The 19,143-nt window shown below is 40.8% G+C and overlaps 1 protein-coding gene across 1 annotated transcript in view; it reads right to left on the reverse strand.

The window, feature by feature from the left end:
- CPA6 (carboxypeptidase A6) overlaps positions 1–19,105 on the reverse strand; it is an 86,740-nt gene extending 67,635 nt beyond the window's left edge. Inside the window, exon 1 of the mRNA XM_021388547.1 lies at positions 18,984–19,105. Within this exon, the coding sequence (XP_021244222.1) occupies positions 18,984–19,075 (92 nt within the window). The 5' untranslated portion in view covers positions 19,076–19,105. The remainder of the gene's footprint in view (positions 1–18,983) is intronic.

A 19,143-nucleotide genomic window follows, 5' to 3' on the forward strand; every position in this document is an offset into this window, starting at 1 on the left:
TTTTCTTTTCTTTTCTTTTCTTTTCTTTTTTGAGTCAGTGAAAGCATGGAAAAACTCTTGCAGGAATTTCTGTTCTGTAGAATGCCAATTTCATCCAAAAAAGCCAGAGAGACCTTTGTTTTTACCAGCTCTACTTGACAGATGCTTTCTGCCTACAGGGGCACTATGTTATACAAGTGCTGAGATATGAGTGCTATCAAAGTGGGTACATGCTTAAATGTGTTAAATAAGCTTTTTCAATTCCACATTAGAGTCTTCTGTGAAATATTACAATTTTAAGCAAGTGCCAATGAATCTGAAGCACTTCTCTTCTAAACTTCTCCATAAAATATTGTAGTAATGATCTAGCTATGCATTAACATGGCTTTCTAGAGGTCTTTTGCAAAATCATAAATTCTCTGTTCTTACAGGTTTTAGAATCTCATGCCGTTAGCCTAAATTTCAAAATTAAGTGCTTTAAAAGTTTAACTGCTGATTCTGATGCTCATAGCTTCTTTCCTCTTCAGTATTCATGTTTAGTTATTTCTGTGTAACACATCAATGTCAGCCTTAAATTAGGAAGTGCTCTGGCTGACCCAAAAGTGATAGATTTTATAAAGTGATTTGATAGATTTTAGAGGCTCTTTACGTGCTTCAAGGTTTGCATTTCACATTTATTCTGAAGGTCAATTGTCAGGAGAATGAACTGTGTAACACAGAGGCTGTCAGTTCAGCAGATAAAGTGAGCAGATGCCTAATTCCCTAGGTAGATGATTATTGGGTGCTATTTGTCCACAGGGAGCCTGTTAATCTGCCGGAGGTTGATAGAGTTTGCAGCAGCACTGAGTGCCATTACTGGTGCGGTGTTATTACTCTTCTAAATGACTGTGCTATCACATGATCCTCTACCAGATAAGTACAGTATATTACAGAAATGTACCAGATCCGTGCCTGTTTTAAGGAGCAAAGCAGAGTGGTTGCTCGCTTGCCATTAACCTCGCTGTCAGTTTGGATTCCTGAAGCTGTACATCTCCTTACTCCTTCCACACTTAATGAACAACACTTAAACCTTGCCTTTGGGTATCCTCTAAAGAGCTGAGCAGCTGCTGACTTCCCTTGTTCCACTGTTGTTTACAGTGAAAATAAGGGAAATTCTGTTTCTGCGGGACCCCTTTTATTCCTGTTCCCTTTTATACCAATATTATAAATTAAACTATTTTAATGATTTTAAAACCAGGTTAATAGCATACTTAGAAATAGCAGAGTACAATGCTTCTTTTATATCAGATTGGGAAAGATTCAACCCATGTAGCCCATCACCGGTCTAAGGATTGTGTGCAGCAGCGGCTTTCTAAATAAACACTAAATTAGAAGAGGAGTGAAAGCGTAATTATCACAGGAGCAGGGAGGGCACTGCAGAAGTTAGAGGCAGGGGACTGGCCTCAGCAGAAACAGAGGTGAAGAAGAAGGAAATGGAGATTTAGACATGAAGATGTGGGCAGACAGACAGACAGACAGAGGGACTGACATAAAGAGGGAAGGTTTTTCATTCTGACAGCAAATTCAGCCTATAAAGGTTAGAAGGTTGTTGTACGAAAACACTGGACTGTCACTCAGCATAACAGATTGGCACTGAATCATCTCCTGGGGGGCAGGAGAAGGGAGAAGTCAGTGATACCTGTGATGAATAGTGCCCAGGGCCAGAGACAGCACTGACTGCAATCTCCTGCCCTGCTGCTTCCTGCTCTTCCTAAGCGCTGACTTAAGGTGTAGGAGCAGTTTCTGCAGCCTGAGAAGTTTAAAAAAATCATGAGCAAAGGAAAATGAAAGTATCAGGCTTTCTGTTTATCTGTTGGCTTTGAGCAAATAGGTTCACAACAGAGACCTGTTTTCCATCTGAGCAGAAAAGAAAAAAAAAAAAAAAGAAGTAATTCTGAAGATCAGTATGAATATTTTTGCTCCATGGGTCCTGAAGGCCTCACTATAGAATGCACTTGAGCATTCAGCAGAGCTGCTATGTTTTATACATGCCTTAAGTGTCAGAGGTAGAGGCAGGAGTACTAGGATGCTGAAACCCACACACAAAAGGAAGGGATTAAGGCTGAACTATCTTGATTTCTCTATTCCCTAGCTCACTTCAGTTAGAAAGTAACTTCTATGCAGTTGAATGCTTTTTGTTAGAGTTTAACATCCAAGAAATAACCCTGGAATAATTTTCCTCCTTAAAAACATCTTTCACTTACTTCTAAAAGCAGTAAGGAGCTTCTTTGCAGAATACCTTAAAGCAAGATATGTGTAAACAGGACTATTTACAATCTATATTTCAGACGCCCAGTTTGATCCTAGACCTCATGTTTATCACTGGCAAAGAGAATTCCCCCAGCTGACTTCCTCCAGTAACAAAATTCTGTAATCAAGGCCAACACCAAACTAGAAACAAGTATATGAAGTTTAGAATCAAGTTAGTAAAGTGACTGAGAAGTTTCTGACCAGTCGATGGATGCATGAATGGTTTTGTACAGATTGGAAATGTAATTACTTCTTTTGAATGTCTGCAAGTGTAGAGCCTTGGGTGATGCCCAGGAATATTCAGGATCATAATTCTTGTAACACTGTAAATTTGCACCAGCCCTTAGAAAACCAATGAAAAACATACATTTAGAAGCTTAGAAGAGCAATATTCTAAGCCCTAAATATTATGACTGATCATGAAGTTTTACCTCTGTGGAGGTTGTCCCAAGTGAGAGAAGAGAAAGGAATAAACCTACACATTAAATGTTAAAGCTACCACAACCAGGAACACATGGCAGTCCAGACAGCCCATCGCCAGCTAAAACATGTGGCAAATTCAAAGGCCTAATTTAAAGCTGGCAATATAAACGTCTGCGTAGGCTTCCAGAGAACCAGATGTCTCATGCCTGGAAGAGTCTCTTTACTGACTCTGCTTATGGGCCCTGTAATTGATATCCCAAAAGGACAGCCTAAAAGGTTCATAATCCAAAATGAGGTACCGTGGTCACTGGCATATCTAAGCACTCTTTTATTATTTTTTATTCAAACAAAAGTTTGAAAATTTTTCTTACCAACTTAGGAGAAAAAAATGTCCTTTTAAATCGTTCATCTTATTACTTTGGACTTCCATGGGCTCAGAATCTGTTACCAATATAATTTAATTTATGGATAAATGTTTGTAAGACAGAGTATAGAGGTTTTAATTTAATTTGATAACGTCAGTTTACGGATAGATAATATAAATATTTGTGTAGAGATGTGGATAAGGTTGGGGAATGCATAACAGCTTCCTTCACTTTGGAGAACTTTTTAATTTTTTGAAAAAACATCTTACTTACTGTCAAATGTCCAAAAGCTGAACTTGCTGAGCAAGGCTACCTCAGACTTACTCAGTTTTCTTAATCTGATTTTATATCTGATTCTTTCCCCAGCAAAACAACAGGTAAATCAAGAATCAAAAAGTAAGGTGGCAGTGGCATTTCATGAAGCAACAACTAATCTGTATACTTGAAGAAAAGTTTTACTTGGAAAAAAAAGCCTTTTATTTGAGCAGAGAATGAATGTACTATGTGTTCGGAGTCTTTTCTATTACCAATAAAAGAAATGCAATCTACTTTTCAGTAGCTCTGATAAACAAAAACCCTAGAGTTTTTATTAGATGGTAAGGTTTTTGTTTTCACCCAGGTAAAGCAAGGCTTAATGCTCTGACCTGAAATTTGTGAGAATCTCACCTATTGGACTGGTAATCACTTCTCCCTCAAATTAAGGAACATTCATTTCTGTCTGGGTCTTGGTTTTATTGCTATAACTCCATCAAAACTGTTCTGCAGCACCTTGGCTGTCCTCCCAAAACTCTAACTGGCAAAGCAGTGATTCTGTGTTTTTACAGTTCAAGATGTGGTTACAAGTGAGTTATGGCTTGGAATATTCACGCCGAATGTGATGTGATAAAACATTTGGCTCTTCCTTCTGGAGAAGTCACAGAAGATGGTGAAGGGGCTACTCGGACGGCTCGACCCACTGACAAAGCGTAACAAATCTCATTAAGCCACTGAGTACAAATCTTGGTGCTGGAGTCCTGTGGCATCTCTGGTAACAATCAGATGTTACATGCATTGCTCTGACAAGATGATTTCTTGAGGCGTGCCTTTACGTTTGTTTATCGAATGCTAAAGAACATTTGCTACACTGATTATTTGTTAAACATCAATCTGGCATCTAGCTTGTCCAAACCAAAAAGAACCACCCCAAACAAATGTAGAGATCTTCTTTAAGTGTTAAGTCTGGCACTGCTACTGAAATACTAAACTCTCCATCTGAGATTTTACATCATTCATTTTATTTAGATAGTTCACTGCTGTGCTTGTAGAAGAAAATACCCCACGCAGCAAAAGTTAAACTTAGGAAGCATGGTGCAAACATGTTCTGCATAACAGTGGTCAGACAGTACATGCCTAGGGCATTTTGCAATTGTCCTGGGAATACGGTTTCTAAATCATCTCAGATTTATTACTGTAATTTTCATCAGATACCTGATACAGTAAACATTTCTAAAGATTTTATAGTTTTTATCTAGCAAAGACAGATTGTTTAGTCTACCTTACTGAATGACATCATGCTATTTATAGTTTCTGTATGAAAGACGGTTACCTTTGTGTATGCCGCTTTGACCTAACAGGTTTGGAGGTATAGTTTATGCCTTCCCCATTTCAGAAATGTTTTTGCATAAATTTGTGTGAACGTATAAAAACACATAATTTTTAATGAGAAAGGACATTGCTATCAACTTAATTTAAGATATGAGTTACCTTGGACGGAAATGAGCAGGATAGGTAATGCCTTTTAGAGCTATTACTTGTGACTTACTGCTTACTTCCCTCTTAACTTAGGATAAATTTAAACTCTTAGAAACCTACTAAAAACAAACAAAATACAAAGAAAAGAGGAGGAGAGGATATTCGGTTCTCATGGTGTCAGTAGAGTCTTGCACTCACACATCAACTACTTCTCAGCCTTGCTCATAGCAATTCAACACCTCAAGAAACAGAGCTTTATCTGCTGGTACTTGATGGTAAGTATCAGTTAATTTCATAAATGCAATTGAGGTTCTTTCTTGTTGTTATAATTCACAAAAAATAATGAAATGCTAAAGAAAGCTGCTAGCCTCTTAAACAAACATCCATGCTTACAAGTGATTTTGTGCAGCACTTGTTGCCTTCTGTCAAATGGAAAATTGAAAGCATTCATCATAAGAAAAGTTTGTTTAGCTTATTTGCACCAGTATAACGCTATTTATCATCCTGGCTACATCCACTGTCCAAAAGAGCTGTGTTAAGAGCTGAAACTACTGTTACTTGATTAGACAGGAAACACAAAACCGCTGAGACCTGAAGTTACCTGCTGAACCAGCATGTGGTAAAATGCCAGTCCCTGCCAAAAGCTGTTTTGCAGCCTGCCTGCAACAATGTATGAGGACAGTGAAGTAATTGAGAGGGATAAGAACAGAGATAGGTAGGAGGAAGAGGAGCTGGCTTTAACACAGCAGGGTGTAATCGCAGCTCGGCACCTGCACAGCCAGCAAAAGGAAAGGCCCTTTGAAAATGACAACTGAGAAGCTCTGTGCACAGGCCTTCTGTGAAATAACATTCGATATCATGTGAATAGCATTTGATGCCAAATGCTATATCCATCAGGGAGCTGTTACTTGCCAGGATACGTTTCCTAAGCAGCACTGTCACTAAAGTCTGTTTCTGCTGCTGTAACACCCAGTGATTGTATCACAGCGAGACTCTAATGTACTTGTTCCCCATTTGAAATACCAGAGAGAGGAAAGGGAAGGAGGGAAAGATTTGGTCGGTCTGGGAAATAAACACAGGCAGTGCATGCCCACCAAACACTAACATTAGAACCTAGATACACAGCTGCGTTTATTTTTGCTGTTAGTAATTAAAAAAAAAATCCAGCTAAAATCACATTCTGTGCTTTCATGTGGATATGCATTTACAATTTGTGTTGCCTTTTTTTTTTTTTTTTTTTTACATTGTACACTGAGATAAACTCGTGAAATGAATTAATTTCCATTCAAAATTATTTCAGTGTATAAAGCTGTGATGTGGAACATATGTGCAAACTGAGCTACCCTTGATAGGTTATATGGAATAACACCACACAAATACAGAGCTGGACAAAACTATGAAATTGTTGGCTCTGTGTTTCTGCAGTTTCTTTCTTGTTATACTGCCTTTGTCCCCAGCTATCCTCACATAAGGTTTCATGCAAAATGGAATTGGCATGCTATATGCTATGAATAAGCTCCCAAAAGCTTACACTATGCAAGAAACAGCGCAATATATGAGGCAATACTTTGCATTTATATCAGAATTTTGTGTTTTCTATCTGAAATGAAATATATATCTTTTTGTTGTACCACCATTTTTCTTTTTGTAAAATAGATAGTGGAGTGACCTAACACATACATCAAGAAAAGCATCCAACAGGCAGTGTTTCCTTTAGCTAGTCCCTACCATAAGATAAGACAACTCCTGACAGCTGTTTTTTCTTCTTCCATCATACATGCTTTTACACTTCCCCTTCCCTGCATCACATGAGTAATAACCAAGCTTAAGACAACAAAACCCCACAGGCTATGGGGGCAAGCGTCTTGAAAGCAGTGAAGCATGTTTGGTGTTCTTACATTTGAAGCAGACTTGTTTTATGAGTAAGATTTCACTGCTAAGAGCTAGCATCTGACTGCTGCTCAATGGATTCCAGCCATCCTCTGACATTACTTCATGGTATGACATCTGGTATTTTATAGCCATGGAGTGTAAAAATAAATACTGGGTCCGTAATTTGATAACTTTAAAAATATTACCTTAAAGTCACCGATTTATTTATTCTTGTAAGAAGCAATGTTCTTTATACAATAACTAATTTAAGAAATCCTTCTTTGTTTGCCTGAAGTTTGTGTTATTTTCTTCTCCTGAAAATGTAATATTTTCCAGTGGGGCAGGTGGACTGTTGGTTGCTAAAGACACCCTAATAGTTATGTTTTCCACTGGCTGCTGTGAACCTGGTCCTCCCGGTGAGATCTCTGCTTTCTTCTTGCGTAAAGTCCTTTTTTCTGTGCGCATGTGTGTTGTTTATGTATTTTAATGGAATGATTATTTAGCATTTTATTAGCCAGCTATTAGCTACTCTATTGTTACGACTGTATTTACTTAGCTTCAATAGCATAACTGAAATCTGTTAGACCCACTAAAACTAAAATAAACCTATAAAACTTTGATTACCCTCAGGTAATTTCGCATCACAATATATACTCCTGAAGATTAGGATTCTCTTTACTCATACCTCCTAGTCATCACTGACCTGTTCTCTTCAGCTATACAAGAGGATGCTCTTTGTACCATTTGCTCTTCCCCCAAGTATAGCTATGCAGCCTGCAGTCCTTTAACAGGCGTGACTTGCTGCAGGCTCTGTGAGCAAATGCCTTCTAATTCAAAGACCATCCCTGGTACAGTTGCCACACATAAAAGCCCACCAGTATTTTTTTCAGCAGAGATAACAGACTCTGGATTCAAGAAAAACAACATGGAAAGATCAGATTTCACAGAGCATGGTGCAGACTGGTTGTTCTCTGTAATTCTTTACTCAGAGCTGTTTCATGGCACTGTCTCATCTGCAAATTGGTAGGACAGTTCTGGCTGTAGGTCTCCTCACTTCTCAGTTTCATTCAACAGAAGTAAAATATCAGGTTTTCCTGGTCCCTGCTCCCCCTTTGCCCATGATTCCTCAGGGAAGCTTGTACAGCACCTGGATAGGATGCCCCTCGTGAAGGGAGACATGAGGCTTTGCTCACCTTGGGCACTAGTCTCTCCTGACTCCTTACTGTGTAGGAAACTAGTTTTACTTCACTTTTTTCATCATCTTTCAGAGGCTTAAGCTAATTTGTCTTTCTCTTGCTTTGTGCTTCTTCCCATCTGTGCGTGACAAGCACTAATCATTAGAAATAGTTCTGTACTTTGGTCAGGCAGTGGCTGCCTATGCTATCATACTTTTCATGTACCTTTTAGTCCATCATTTGTCATGTGGTGAAGAAATGCCAGTTATCCTATGGAAAAGAGAGGACAGGTCCAATGAAGGTAGAATGGCCACAGGAAACAGAACACACAGATGGGCTGCACAGAACTAGTATAGGAACTAAGTATTCATAAAAGAGAGGTCTTGAATCTCAAGGTAGAACACCAATAGTCCTAAAGCCTCCAGCTCTGTGACACCCACTAACCTGCTTCTGAACTGCAAAAGCACTGGAACTCACCAGACACCTGTTTCCTAGTTTATGTGTATTTTTGGGAGGTGGGGCTAGATGCAAGTCTTCAGAGACATAACTACCTCAGATGACAAACAGCATGCAGCATTGACAGAAAGAAATGCTGAAACCCTTGGCCTTTCCTCTCCAAATCAGAGTCTGAGATACCCACATCAGTTTCCAGTCTGCCCACAGCCACCTGAGATGAGCAAATCAGAGCCTTTTTCAGGTGTCTGTCTGATAGGGATTGATGGTGTTGACTGGGCAGTCTGATCTTGTGGGTGGTAACCCTACCCATGATAGGGGTTTTAAATAAGGTGGTTGTTAAGGTCCCTTCCAACCGAAGCCATTCTATGATTCTATGATGACTTGTGTTTCTCTGCCTAGGGCCTCCATGGGACACTAAATGTGCAACATGTAGTCTAAGCTAAGATCTGCAGAGGAGCCCTGGCTTCCTGTGCTTCCCACTGCTTGTAGCTGCTGTAGTGGGAGAACCACAGCTCTCCCTCATGATGACAGTGGTGAACAGAAACAACTCTTGCAGTAGGGATCAAAATCTGCATAATAATTACATATTTTGCTGCAGTTACTTTTCTAGGCTAGGCCTCAGAATATACAAAAAATATCACAAGTTATTTTTATGCTGTTGGATAGTGAATATAAAAGCTTCTACCCTTTGTACCTCAGTGCTTTGATTTCCTTTGAAGCTTTATTGAATAGACCATGATTTAAAAATTGCACTACAACTGCTTTTAGTAAAAGTAAAACAATAGAACGAGCTCAGCTGAACAGACTGAAGGTGAAACCGTTCAATTTCTACAGGAAGGCAAATGACTTAGACTTTATGTTTCATTAACTAGATGTCACATTTATTTTTTGTGTAGCCACTATCACAGGCAGATGGATCAGAGATCCAGTCTGCTGATAACGGAGCAGAATACAGACGTGTCCTTGTGCCACAGGATGTCCTCACTCTGTGTACTGCCGGCAAAGATGCTAGCTCATGCTGTTGCATCACGAGGCTTGTTAGCTGGGACTTGGCAATGTGCTTACATGGTGATTCTTGTTATTTGGTACAAATTTTAGGCAGAGTATGTTCTTGGCTGCCTGTTCTGTACAGCACAAGTGAACCTGAAGTTTATTTCCCTGCTGAAAGCTCACTGTGACAAAAATGCCAACGCTCTTAATAAAAAATCCTTATTTAAATGTCTGCCTTGTTTTCTTGAGAAATACTTGCAGTTTGTCTAACATAAACCAATTTAATGAATATGGAGGTTATTTTTCTGTGGACACTATTATTTTAGACTTGACTGCAACATAAAGAAGGACTTAGAGGTTAGCAATGATGAAGCCCCTTTGGTTCAAAATATCATATGTGACTATGGCTAGTACAAAGCTTAAATTTTTCTTTAGTTTTTGCACTTTTAAGAAGAAGCTTACTTGAAAACAAGCATCCCATTATACTCTCTGTGTGCCTTAAACACTCATTCGGGACTGCTCCACTGACATCAGTGCAGAGAGAAATATGCCTGTTGGAACTGCTCAGGAAGCCACATTCTACTGAGTCAAAACCATGGGGTTCTTGGAGTCCACATCTTGGATTAGCTGGGTTCAGAGGATCTTCTCCTGTGCGTATGTGCACAGGGAGTCTGAACCCCCTAACCCAGGCGGGTGCAGGAAAACCAGCAACTGCCACTCGTCTGGGCCAATGCTAACACCCAGGAGGCTCTACAGCAGCCGGATCACAGAATGACAAGCTGATAGCTAGTCCAGGTTATATATATATATATATATATATATAAAAGGAGGAAAAATGATTTTGCTCTTTTTGCTCCTGGAGTTTGGTCACTACTGGCAGAGGAGTTCCAGCACCAGAACAGGGGCAGGGGCTGCACATCTGGAGCAGCAGGAGCTGCTGGCTCTTCTGGCAGCGGCCTGCCCTTTGTGGGTGCAGGGGCTTGGCTGTGCCTCCGCCCTGCAGCCTTAGAGTAGCATCTGGTGGTAATCTCAGTAGGAGCACAGTCGCATAAATCAAAGTACACCAGTTTTTCATCAGGCTTGCTAAATTCATTTCTCACAGCTGTCCTCAAGACCTGTCTTTCTTTCAGGGTCCTATCCCATACTTGACTTATATACTCGAACATCTGACTTCAAGGGATTCGTCTGTTTGTTTATTTCAGTGGAGTCAACACTTTCAGTGCCTTGGATGAAAAAAAAAGGCAATGGCCAAAATACTTTTATAGTTTTATCATGTGTGCCACCTGTCTCTCAAAGCAAATACAAACAGAAAGTCTGTTATGTTGCCTTGTACTTAAAATGTACCATCTTTCTGCTGCTTACCTGAGCCTTTCAAACCTGTAGAATATTGTAATCACAAATTGCTATCCAAATGCAGCATTAAAATAAAATAAAATAAAATAAAATAAAATAAGCATCTTTTTCTCTCTGAGTCAACTACATGGTGCTTCCAATTGTATCACTACTCTGCTGAAGGTATTTGAAATACTGCATGTATAACAAAGAAGAATTTTTTCTTAGAACAACTTTACTGCAATAAATCTGTCACAAAGTGCATGTACAAAATTGTGCTTTGGTAGCATAGAGCCCTGCAGATAGCCTTGACTGAAAAGTCAGAAAAGATGCTTTGATTTGATAAGGTAAATTTGTATTTAGAATCATAGAATATCCAAAGTTGGGAGGGACCCATAAGGATCACTGAGCCCAGCTCCTGGCTTTACATGGACCACCAAAAATCCAGACCCTATATCTGAGAGCGCTGTCCAAATGCTCCTTGACTCCAGCAGCATGGGGCCATGCCCACTGCCCTGGGCAGCCTGTTCCATGCCCACCGCCCTCTGGTGCAGAACCTGTCCCTAACCCCCAGCTGCCCCTCCCCTGACACAGCTCCGTGCTGTTCCCTCGGGCCCTGTTGCTGTCACAGAGAGCAGAGCTCAGCGCTGCCCCTCCGCTCCCTGTGAGGAGCTGCAGCTGCCATGAGGCCTCCCCTCAGCTCCTCTGCTCAAAGCTGAACAAACGAAGGGTTCTCAGCTGCTCCTCATACACCTTGCCATCTGGAGCCTTCCCCATCTCTGCAGCCCTCCTTTGGATGCTCTCTAATAATTGTATGTCCTTTTTATACTGGGGTACCCAAACCTGTACCCAGTGGTTGAGGTGAGGCTGCATCAGCGCAGCGTAGAGGGGGACAGTCCCTTCCCTCAACCGGCTAGCAATGCCATGGCTATATCTAAGCAGTTTAGAACATCTCCTCCTCATCAAGTGCAGCTCTGCACACTGCCTGGAAACTGTAATGTCCACCTTCTGTTTCAATGCGTGCACTCGGGAGTTTCGCTGTTCCCTGAGGAAGAGCCCTGCCAGGCCTTGTGTCCCAGTGCACTCAGCCTGGCAGCACAGCTGCAGGCAGACGGAGCAGCTCTTGCTGGCAGCCCTGCTCCTCCTCGATCATGCACAGTGCCTTTCTGTTCCACAAGAAAGCAACGAGGTCCTTGGCCCTCCTCTTCAACTGGCAGGCTCAAAAGGTGCAAAGTCTTAGAAAGAAAGGAATATATTGTCTTCATATGTTTGTTGCTTTGAATTTTAATTTGGAGTACTTTGGCTCACCTACCCTCAGGTGCCTGGCACAGAAAGCAGTTTCAGAGTTTTCACTGCAGATTCCTTATTTACAATCTGTATCTCTTTATCATTCTGACCTGATATGCTGAGTACAAAACAGAGAGCAAAATCAGTGCAGGTTTTGCTCTAACACCGATATCAAATTAGAGCCACGCCTTTTTACTCAACCGTGTGAACCCAAATTTCATAAATCTGAATCAAAATGGACTGAAAAATATTCAGGATTGGGATTGTCTCCAGAAGTTTGTTGCCTACGGACCTGTTCTGCAAATCTGAGACCAACAACAGTCCCGTTAAATTCAATGAGATTTGTCTGCAGTGGGGTTTTCGGAAAGAGTCTAATGTATAACTATAATTATCAGTTCTCATTTTGCAACCAGACCTGCTTATCATTGTAAATAGAACAGCGAGCACAGGATTCACTGAAAGATTTCTGCACAAAAAATAATATTGATAGCATAAATATGTAAGCTAGTTAGGCGGGGGACAGTAGCACTACAGTTTATTTTATTTCTTTTGAAGTAGAGGGTCAAACTGCAGAAAAATTTACCCTATCTCCTGCTGCTCATGCTGCTTGAACAGTAAAAATACTGAATGGTGAACTCCATTGCCTGTTTTTCATTTTTGCTGCTGTATGAATGCTCACAGCAGGGTTTGCTTACAGACTGCTGAACACACTCCCACTATATGGTCTCAATATCAGCTTATTTCTTGACTCTTGTGTGAATGTTGTATACACAATGCACCTCCTTAAGTCATATGTTTTACAATGAAAGATGGAGTACAATTTCTTTTATGCATTCAGAGGTAAAATTAAGGAGAAAAGATAAGTGAAAGACAGTTCTGTGAAACAGAGATGATAGTTTACCTCCTGGAGATAGTGAGAAATGATTAATGATGGCTGGCCATTCCCCTTCAACTGCATAGAACAATAAACGTTTCCTATGGTGTTTTGACCATGTAAGGCTGTTTCAGATGTACGGATCACATTTTTACAGATATTAGAATTTCAGGAGACCTTGGGCTCCTGTTTATTGTGCACTGTGGGAAACAGTCCTATATAATGTACTGAACTAGAGTTCCCTGCAAAGTGTTAACAATGTATTCAAGAAAAGCAGCTTCTTAGCTTCCCTTTTTCGTATTTGTTTGTTCCAGAACCTTGATTTTCCTTCTAGGATTGCAAGTTAATTTCACTGTCTTTCATGTAGGTGGTTCACTTACCTAATATTCCATTTTTTCAATTAAAAAAAGTAGTACGTACATTATTTATGTTGTATCTGTGCCTGGCTAAGTGCTTTTGAAAGTCCTGTATAAAACATTCCAGGCTAAGAATCATTTTGAGAAGCTCATGAGTGACTCCAGGAGCGTGCACACACAGCAGCAGCAAATGGAAGGGAGTGGGTATGGTGTACAAGTGGGAGCACTGAAATTCATTGAAACTTGTACCAGAAGCTCCAACAAAAGCTGTATTTCTTCATCCCCTTATTTCCATAAGACAGTAGAAGCAGGTGGATTCAAAGTGAATGGTTTAGACTGAGGGAGTAGATGGTTTTGATATGTAAATACTCTTTTTTATAAGTACCTTTGTGTAAGTACATCTTAAATTTATGCTGGTTTTTTTTTTTTTTTTCCAGAACATAATTGTTGGAATTAAAACCAAGGTCAAACATGCATTTTCTTCGATAATATACTACATTCCTATTTGTAACATATATACTTTTAAAAATGAGGAAACTGCGTTTACTGGAATTGGGCTTACGCCTTCCAAAGAATCACTCTTACTAGAAGAACATAGGTTTCACCTAAAGTAGGAGACCTAGGAAAGGTTCTAAGCTCCCAAGTGTGGTTGCAAGCTTTGCCCATGTCCTCATTCCTTATGTCTTTTTTGCCCACAGAATCACAGAATCACAGAATCATAGAATTGTTTGAGTTGGAAGGGACCCTTAAAGGTCATCTAGTCCAACTCCTCTGCGATGAACAGGGACACATACAGCTACATCAGGTTGCACTGTCCAACCTGACCTTGAATGTCTCCAGGGATGGGGCATCCACCACCTCTCTGGGCAACCTGTTCACATCCATGAACATCACATCACATGATGGAGCACCTCACCGCCCTTACTTTAACAATCTTCTTTCTTACATCCAATCTAGATCTCCCCTCTTTTAGTTTGTAGCCATTGCCCCTTGTCCTATCACAACAGACCCTGCTAAAGAGTCTGTCCCCTTCTATCTTATAGCCCCCATTTAGATACTGAAATGTCTTCTCCAAGCTGAACAGCTTCAGTTGTTTCATCCTGTCTTCACAGGGGAGGTGTTACCTCCCTTAGATCATTTTTGTGGCCGTGTTCTGATTCCTTGTCTTCTCTTACCCTCAGGCTTTCTGTTCCTCTTCTCTGTGTGTGACAGGAGACACAACATCATCCACCAAAGTCCTGATCTGGACAAGTATGGGACAAGGTTCACATGGACACACAAACCTGGAGATCAGTTTAGATACAATCATAATGAGCTGGGAGCCTTCACTTTGCCTGTGTAATATGGATGTGAACTGTTGTTCTAATCAGTTTTTAAAAAAAAAAGGAAAAAAGGGTAAGAAAGAGCAATTGAAACACTTCATATTTCTTGTTTATAATAGGGAGGGTAGGGTGGCTATAAAAGGTAGATTTAAAATGCCTGGTCTTAAAGGAGAAAAAAAAGGAATAAAACTTGGGCAGTATTCTTTTTTTCCTTTAGGAGAACATAAATGATGTTGTGCTGGGGGAATATCAGGTGATGAGAAAACAGAAAAACTAAAGTTGCAGTCTTGGGACAAGAATGGATATAGACGTGCCTGAGTTTTCATGGATTTCACTGATTTGGGGTCCTTTTTAGCAATCGCAAGTGCTTTTATTACCAAATTATTAGTTATTTGATAAGAGGATACTTAAAATTGCTTGTGCATGATGGTGGAGTGTGCACAGCTTTTCACATTTTAGAAACTCCCTGACATCATCCAGAGAAGTATGTGTGATTTTCATCCAAAAGAATATGGTTAACTTCAATATAATGCTGCTGGTGTGCTTTCCAAATGCTTTTCTGCCAGTTGTGTGTATGACATTTTACTTTGACTTGGAAGTAGGAAAGGAGTACTAAGCAGAAGAGGGAAAGAACATTTATTACACAGCAAAGCAGAACTTTTAGTCCCTGATTTAAATATTTGGAAAAAAGTCTGCAGAAGGGAACAGCACAGGAGGAGCTCCTTTCCATTTCTCAATTCCCTCAGGAACTAGTTTTCATCACGCTCCCATGTGTTTTTTCCATGAGACAGAACAATTGCCAGCTATTGTGTGTAAGGTATTGTGGGATCAGAGACACTTAGCTATGGTATGCTGGGATGTTACTGGGCATTAAAATATTTGAAATTTGCTGAAGCACAGATATCAAATCTGAGAGCATTATCTGCATGACTAGTTGGTTTATGCAGTTTTGGGGATGTGATGTTCCAGTAGCTGCAGCATGCTACATACTGACTTACAGAACATACAGTTATTCTTTTCTGTTTTTATCCACTTTGAGATTTTCTTTACACAATAAGAATGCATCATAGCCTTTACCTGACCAAAAGAAATGGTAGTATCTGCCGCACTGCAACACACATAAGTGTAAAATTTTGAAGGAGTTAACCTCTCAATACATTTAAAACATTTAAAATAACCCAAAAATCTCCAGCAAAAACTTAAGAGAGGAACTGGCCAATTTTTTTTCAGCCTTTACCTGCGTTTGGTCATTGGAAGTGAGATGAGTCACACTTCTGATTAAGCTTTGGAAGAACTCACAAGTGATACGGAACAGAAAGTGGGGTAGGAAACAAAGGGCACATGCCCAGCCACCACCTATCAGGTGATGGGAGATGAGCTGGATTAAAAGGAATGTAGTAGTGAATTCTAAAAACAAATGAGAAAGGTGCCTTTTTCCCTAAGAAATCCTGACTTTTTTTTTAATGGGAAACCATCTCCTTCATGGAATATGTAAGAGCTGGAAGATTGTTGCATTTGGTACTAAATAAATGAAAAAATAAATAAAAATCTATCTGCTCCAGTAACCTAATCTTCTTAATTGTTAGAAGGTCCAAAGAAGAGTAGCAACAAAGCAAAAGTACATGATATTACCAGAAAGTACTCTTCCGGTGTACACTCACTGATCTCCTGGCCTGGATGTCATTTCAGGGGTACCCAGCATAACTCTCGGTAGATCTCTCTTCCATGGATCTTTCAAACTCCCTTAAATCCTTGTAAACATTCCACATCCTTTAGCAGGGTTCCACAAGTCTCACATTAGTGGAGTAAAGAAACTTCTTTTCAACCTGATTCCTACTACATTCATTTTATGCCTCTGATTTCTTGTAACTTAAAGACACAGGGAACCACTGGTCTCTATTCATCGTCTCCATGTGACTCAAAGCTTATAGGCATCTGTCATTCCCTAAATTGTTTCTGCTGGGGACCAACATGTCCTGGTTTACTCAGCAAACATGCATTTACCTTTAGGAAGGCAAATACATTTGTGCCTCAGTCTTTGCAAGAGCTCAGTGGGCATGAGAGCTGCTGTCTCACTTGATGCCATTTGCTGAGACTTCTCAACTATTTGTTGGCTTCCCAAAGGTATCTGGAATGTATTTGGTAAAAAAGATGTGTCCATATAGCATACCCAGCCTGCTCTTAACAGAGTTTGGAGGAGTTAGGCTGGAGAAACACGTGGAATATCGATCGTCTCAAGGTCAGAGTCCTCAGCTAAGGAACTGCAATGCTCTGCACCTCCTAGTGCTGCTCTGAGTTTATGAGAAATGTTTTCCATTACCATTTTTGTTCTTTTCCTCCATACTTCTGCCCTAATTGTAGTTATGACTTCCTCCTATACACTACAGCTTCTGACACAAGAGAGGTGACAAGGACTGACAAAATTTCTTGGCACAAGAATTCCAATGGTTGGGACACTCCTTTAAGGATGAGCATTAGACAACTATGTTCCCCTCCTGATTGCCTTTCTTGAAATGAACCTACCAATCCATTTTTCCTTTTGGGTGATGAACAGGCTCAGTGGTGATAGCAACATCTGCTCAACTGTTCACAGTCATGAAGGAAACTGAACTGTTGCACACACAGAGGAAATGAAACGATTCTGCCCAAGACCCCAAGCTGATGGCAGAAGCCTCTGAAGGACAAGATATCTGAAATTCTAAATAAGCGCTCATCCTGCTTCATGCTGATTTTTCTTCCACTTTTATTGACACAGAGAATGCCAGAATGATAGAAATTGAGAAGATCAGTAAAGTTAAATCAGGCTATTTTTTCCAATTTGTTTTGCACATGTGTTACTCAATCTATTCTGGTCACAAATGTGACCACATAATCAACAAGACTTGTAAATACGTCTCAGCTCCCTACTAAAACTGCCTATTGACCAAGAGTTTTTATAATGAACTCTGGTCTTTTATTCCCAGGAGTGATTTTTGTTGTGCTTTCCCAAATTCTGGAAACTGATGGGAAGTCTCGTTTTTCTCTGCAAGACTCTTTGTGAAGGCTACAAAACAGAGATCAACAAGGAGAGTTTGTGGGCTTCGCTCACACACCATCCAGAGCTCATCAAATGCTTGAACGTGATTTTAGAAAAGTTAATATTCATGAATTGCATTGAAAAAAATGATGAATCACGGAAATTTGCGGAGACGCAGTACTAGAAACTACATGTATTTTTCCTGTTTTAACAGGCTAGATTATAAATAGACAAACTCATTTAAACCTACAGGATATTAAAGTGTGTATTTTGACATCTCAGATATCCATCAACTGACAGAACATGTAACTAATATTCAGAAAAAGTTATGTCCAGCACTGGAAGTTTGTTATTCATCTCGATGTAATCTGCAAAAGAAATGAACACAATCTTCAAAATAAAAAAAAAGTGTGTGTCTTACTGAGCCCATGACTCTGCAATGGGCTCCACAGGTAATGGTGCTGCCACACAGGACTTCTGACAGGACCCTGGCTTTGGAGAGGTGTTTCATTTTCTGTCCTGTTCCTTTCCAGCACTGCCAGGTGGGCTCCTGACTGCAGTGGCCGCTTTGGTTCCGCATAGAGTTAGATAACGGGACTGAGGAACCAAACAGAGATGGTGAAAGCTGTCGATGGTTCAGTGACTGCTGTGTGAAATAGGGACCTGAGGGGGATGGCTTCACGTCACATTAGCAAGTCCATGAAGCTCAGGTAATTTGTTTGTTTCAAACTTTGTTTTAGTAGTGGAATTCACACGCCTTTAATTAAGTAAAAAGAATTCAGCTCCTACTTCACAACAATGTGCGCTTATCCCAAGGAATTTGCTCATCACCTTGAAGGAGTTTTATACTGTATCTGGAAAGATGCATTTGGCTTCTCACGGTCCTCAGTGTGGCTGTTCTTTTATCTCCATCATAAATCTCCACAGACATAATTTCATTAAAAACTTGCTAAAAGGAAAGTCTCTACACCAGGCGGGAAGCATGTACACTTTGGATGCACCAAAGCTGAGCAATGATATCACAGCTTTCATTTTACTACTAAGTTCCATCTCTCTAACACAAACCGGAACTTTAAATGACAAAAAAAGAGCCTCGTTTGAAGTACATGGTGGAATTGCAGGAAGGTTAACCAAATTCCCGTGCTGCCCGGGCTTTTTTTGGGTTAAACCTGCACACACTTTTAAAAGTTTAGCTTCTTCAAAACATAATTTTAAGTCCCACTGAGCACGTTCCCCAAAGGCAAATACAAACCTCCATACACTCCTGAACACGCTGAAGCCCCTACAACTTTTTTTCCCCCTATGGAATGGCAATTTCTGCCAGGACACAAACTTTTTTTTGTCTTCCTTTCCTCGTAGCATCCTTACACGGATGCTTCACAGCACCTATCTCCGGCGCACGCTGCGCTCGACGGCACCGAGGAGCGGCCAGGTGGAGGGCGAGCCTTCGCCCGCGGGGTGGGCGCGGGGTCGGCGGGGCCGGACGGTGCGGTGCGGAGCGGAGCGGGACACTTACCCGGCGTAGCGGGGGCGGCGGGGCGGCAGCGCAGCCTGGAGGCAGAGCAGACAAAGGGGCAGGAGCGCGGCGGGGCGCAGGCTGAGCGGCATGGTGCGGGCAGCGCGCCCTCCCCGCCCGGCGACCGCCGCTCCGCGCACACAAAGCCGGCGCGGAGGCG

This window comes from Numida meleagris, chromosome 2 (assembly GCF_002078875.1).
Source record: "Numida meleagris isolate 19003 breed g44 Domestic line chromosome 2, NumMel1.0, whole genome shotgun sequence".
In the NCBI taxonomy this organism is placed as follows: Eukaryota; Metazoa; Chordata; class Aves; order Galliformes; family Numididae; genus Numida; species Numida meleagris.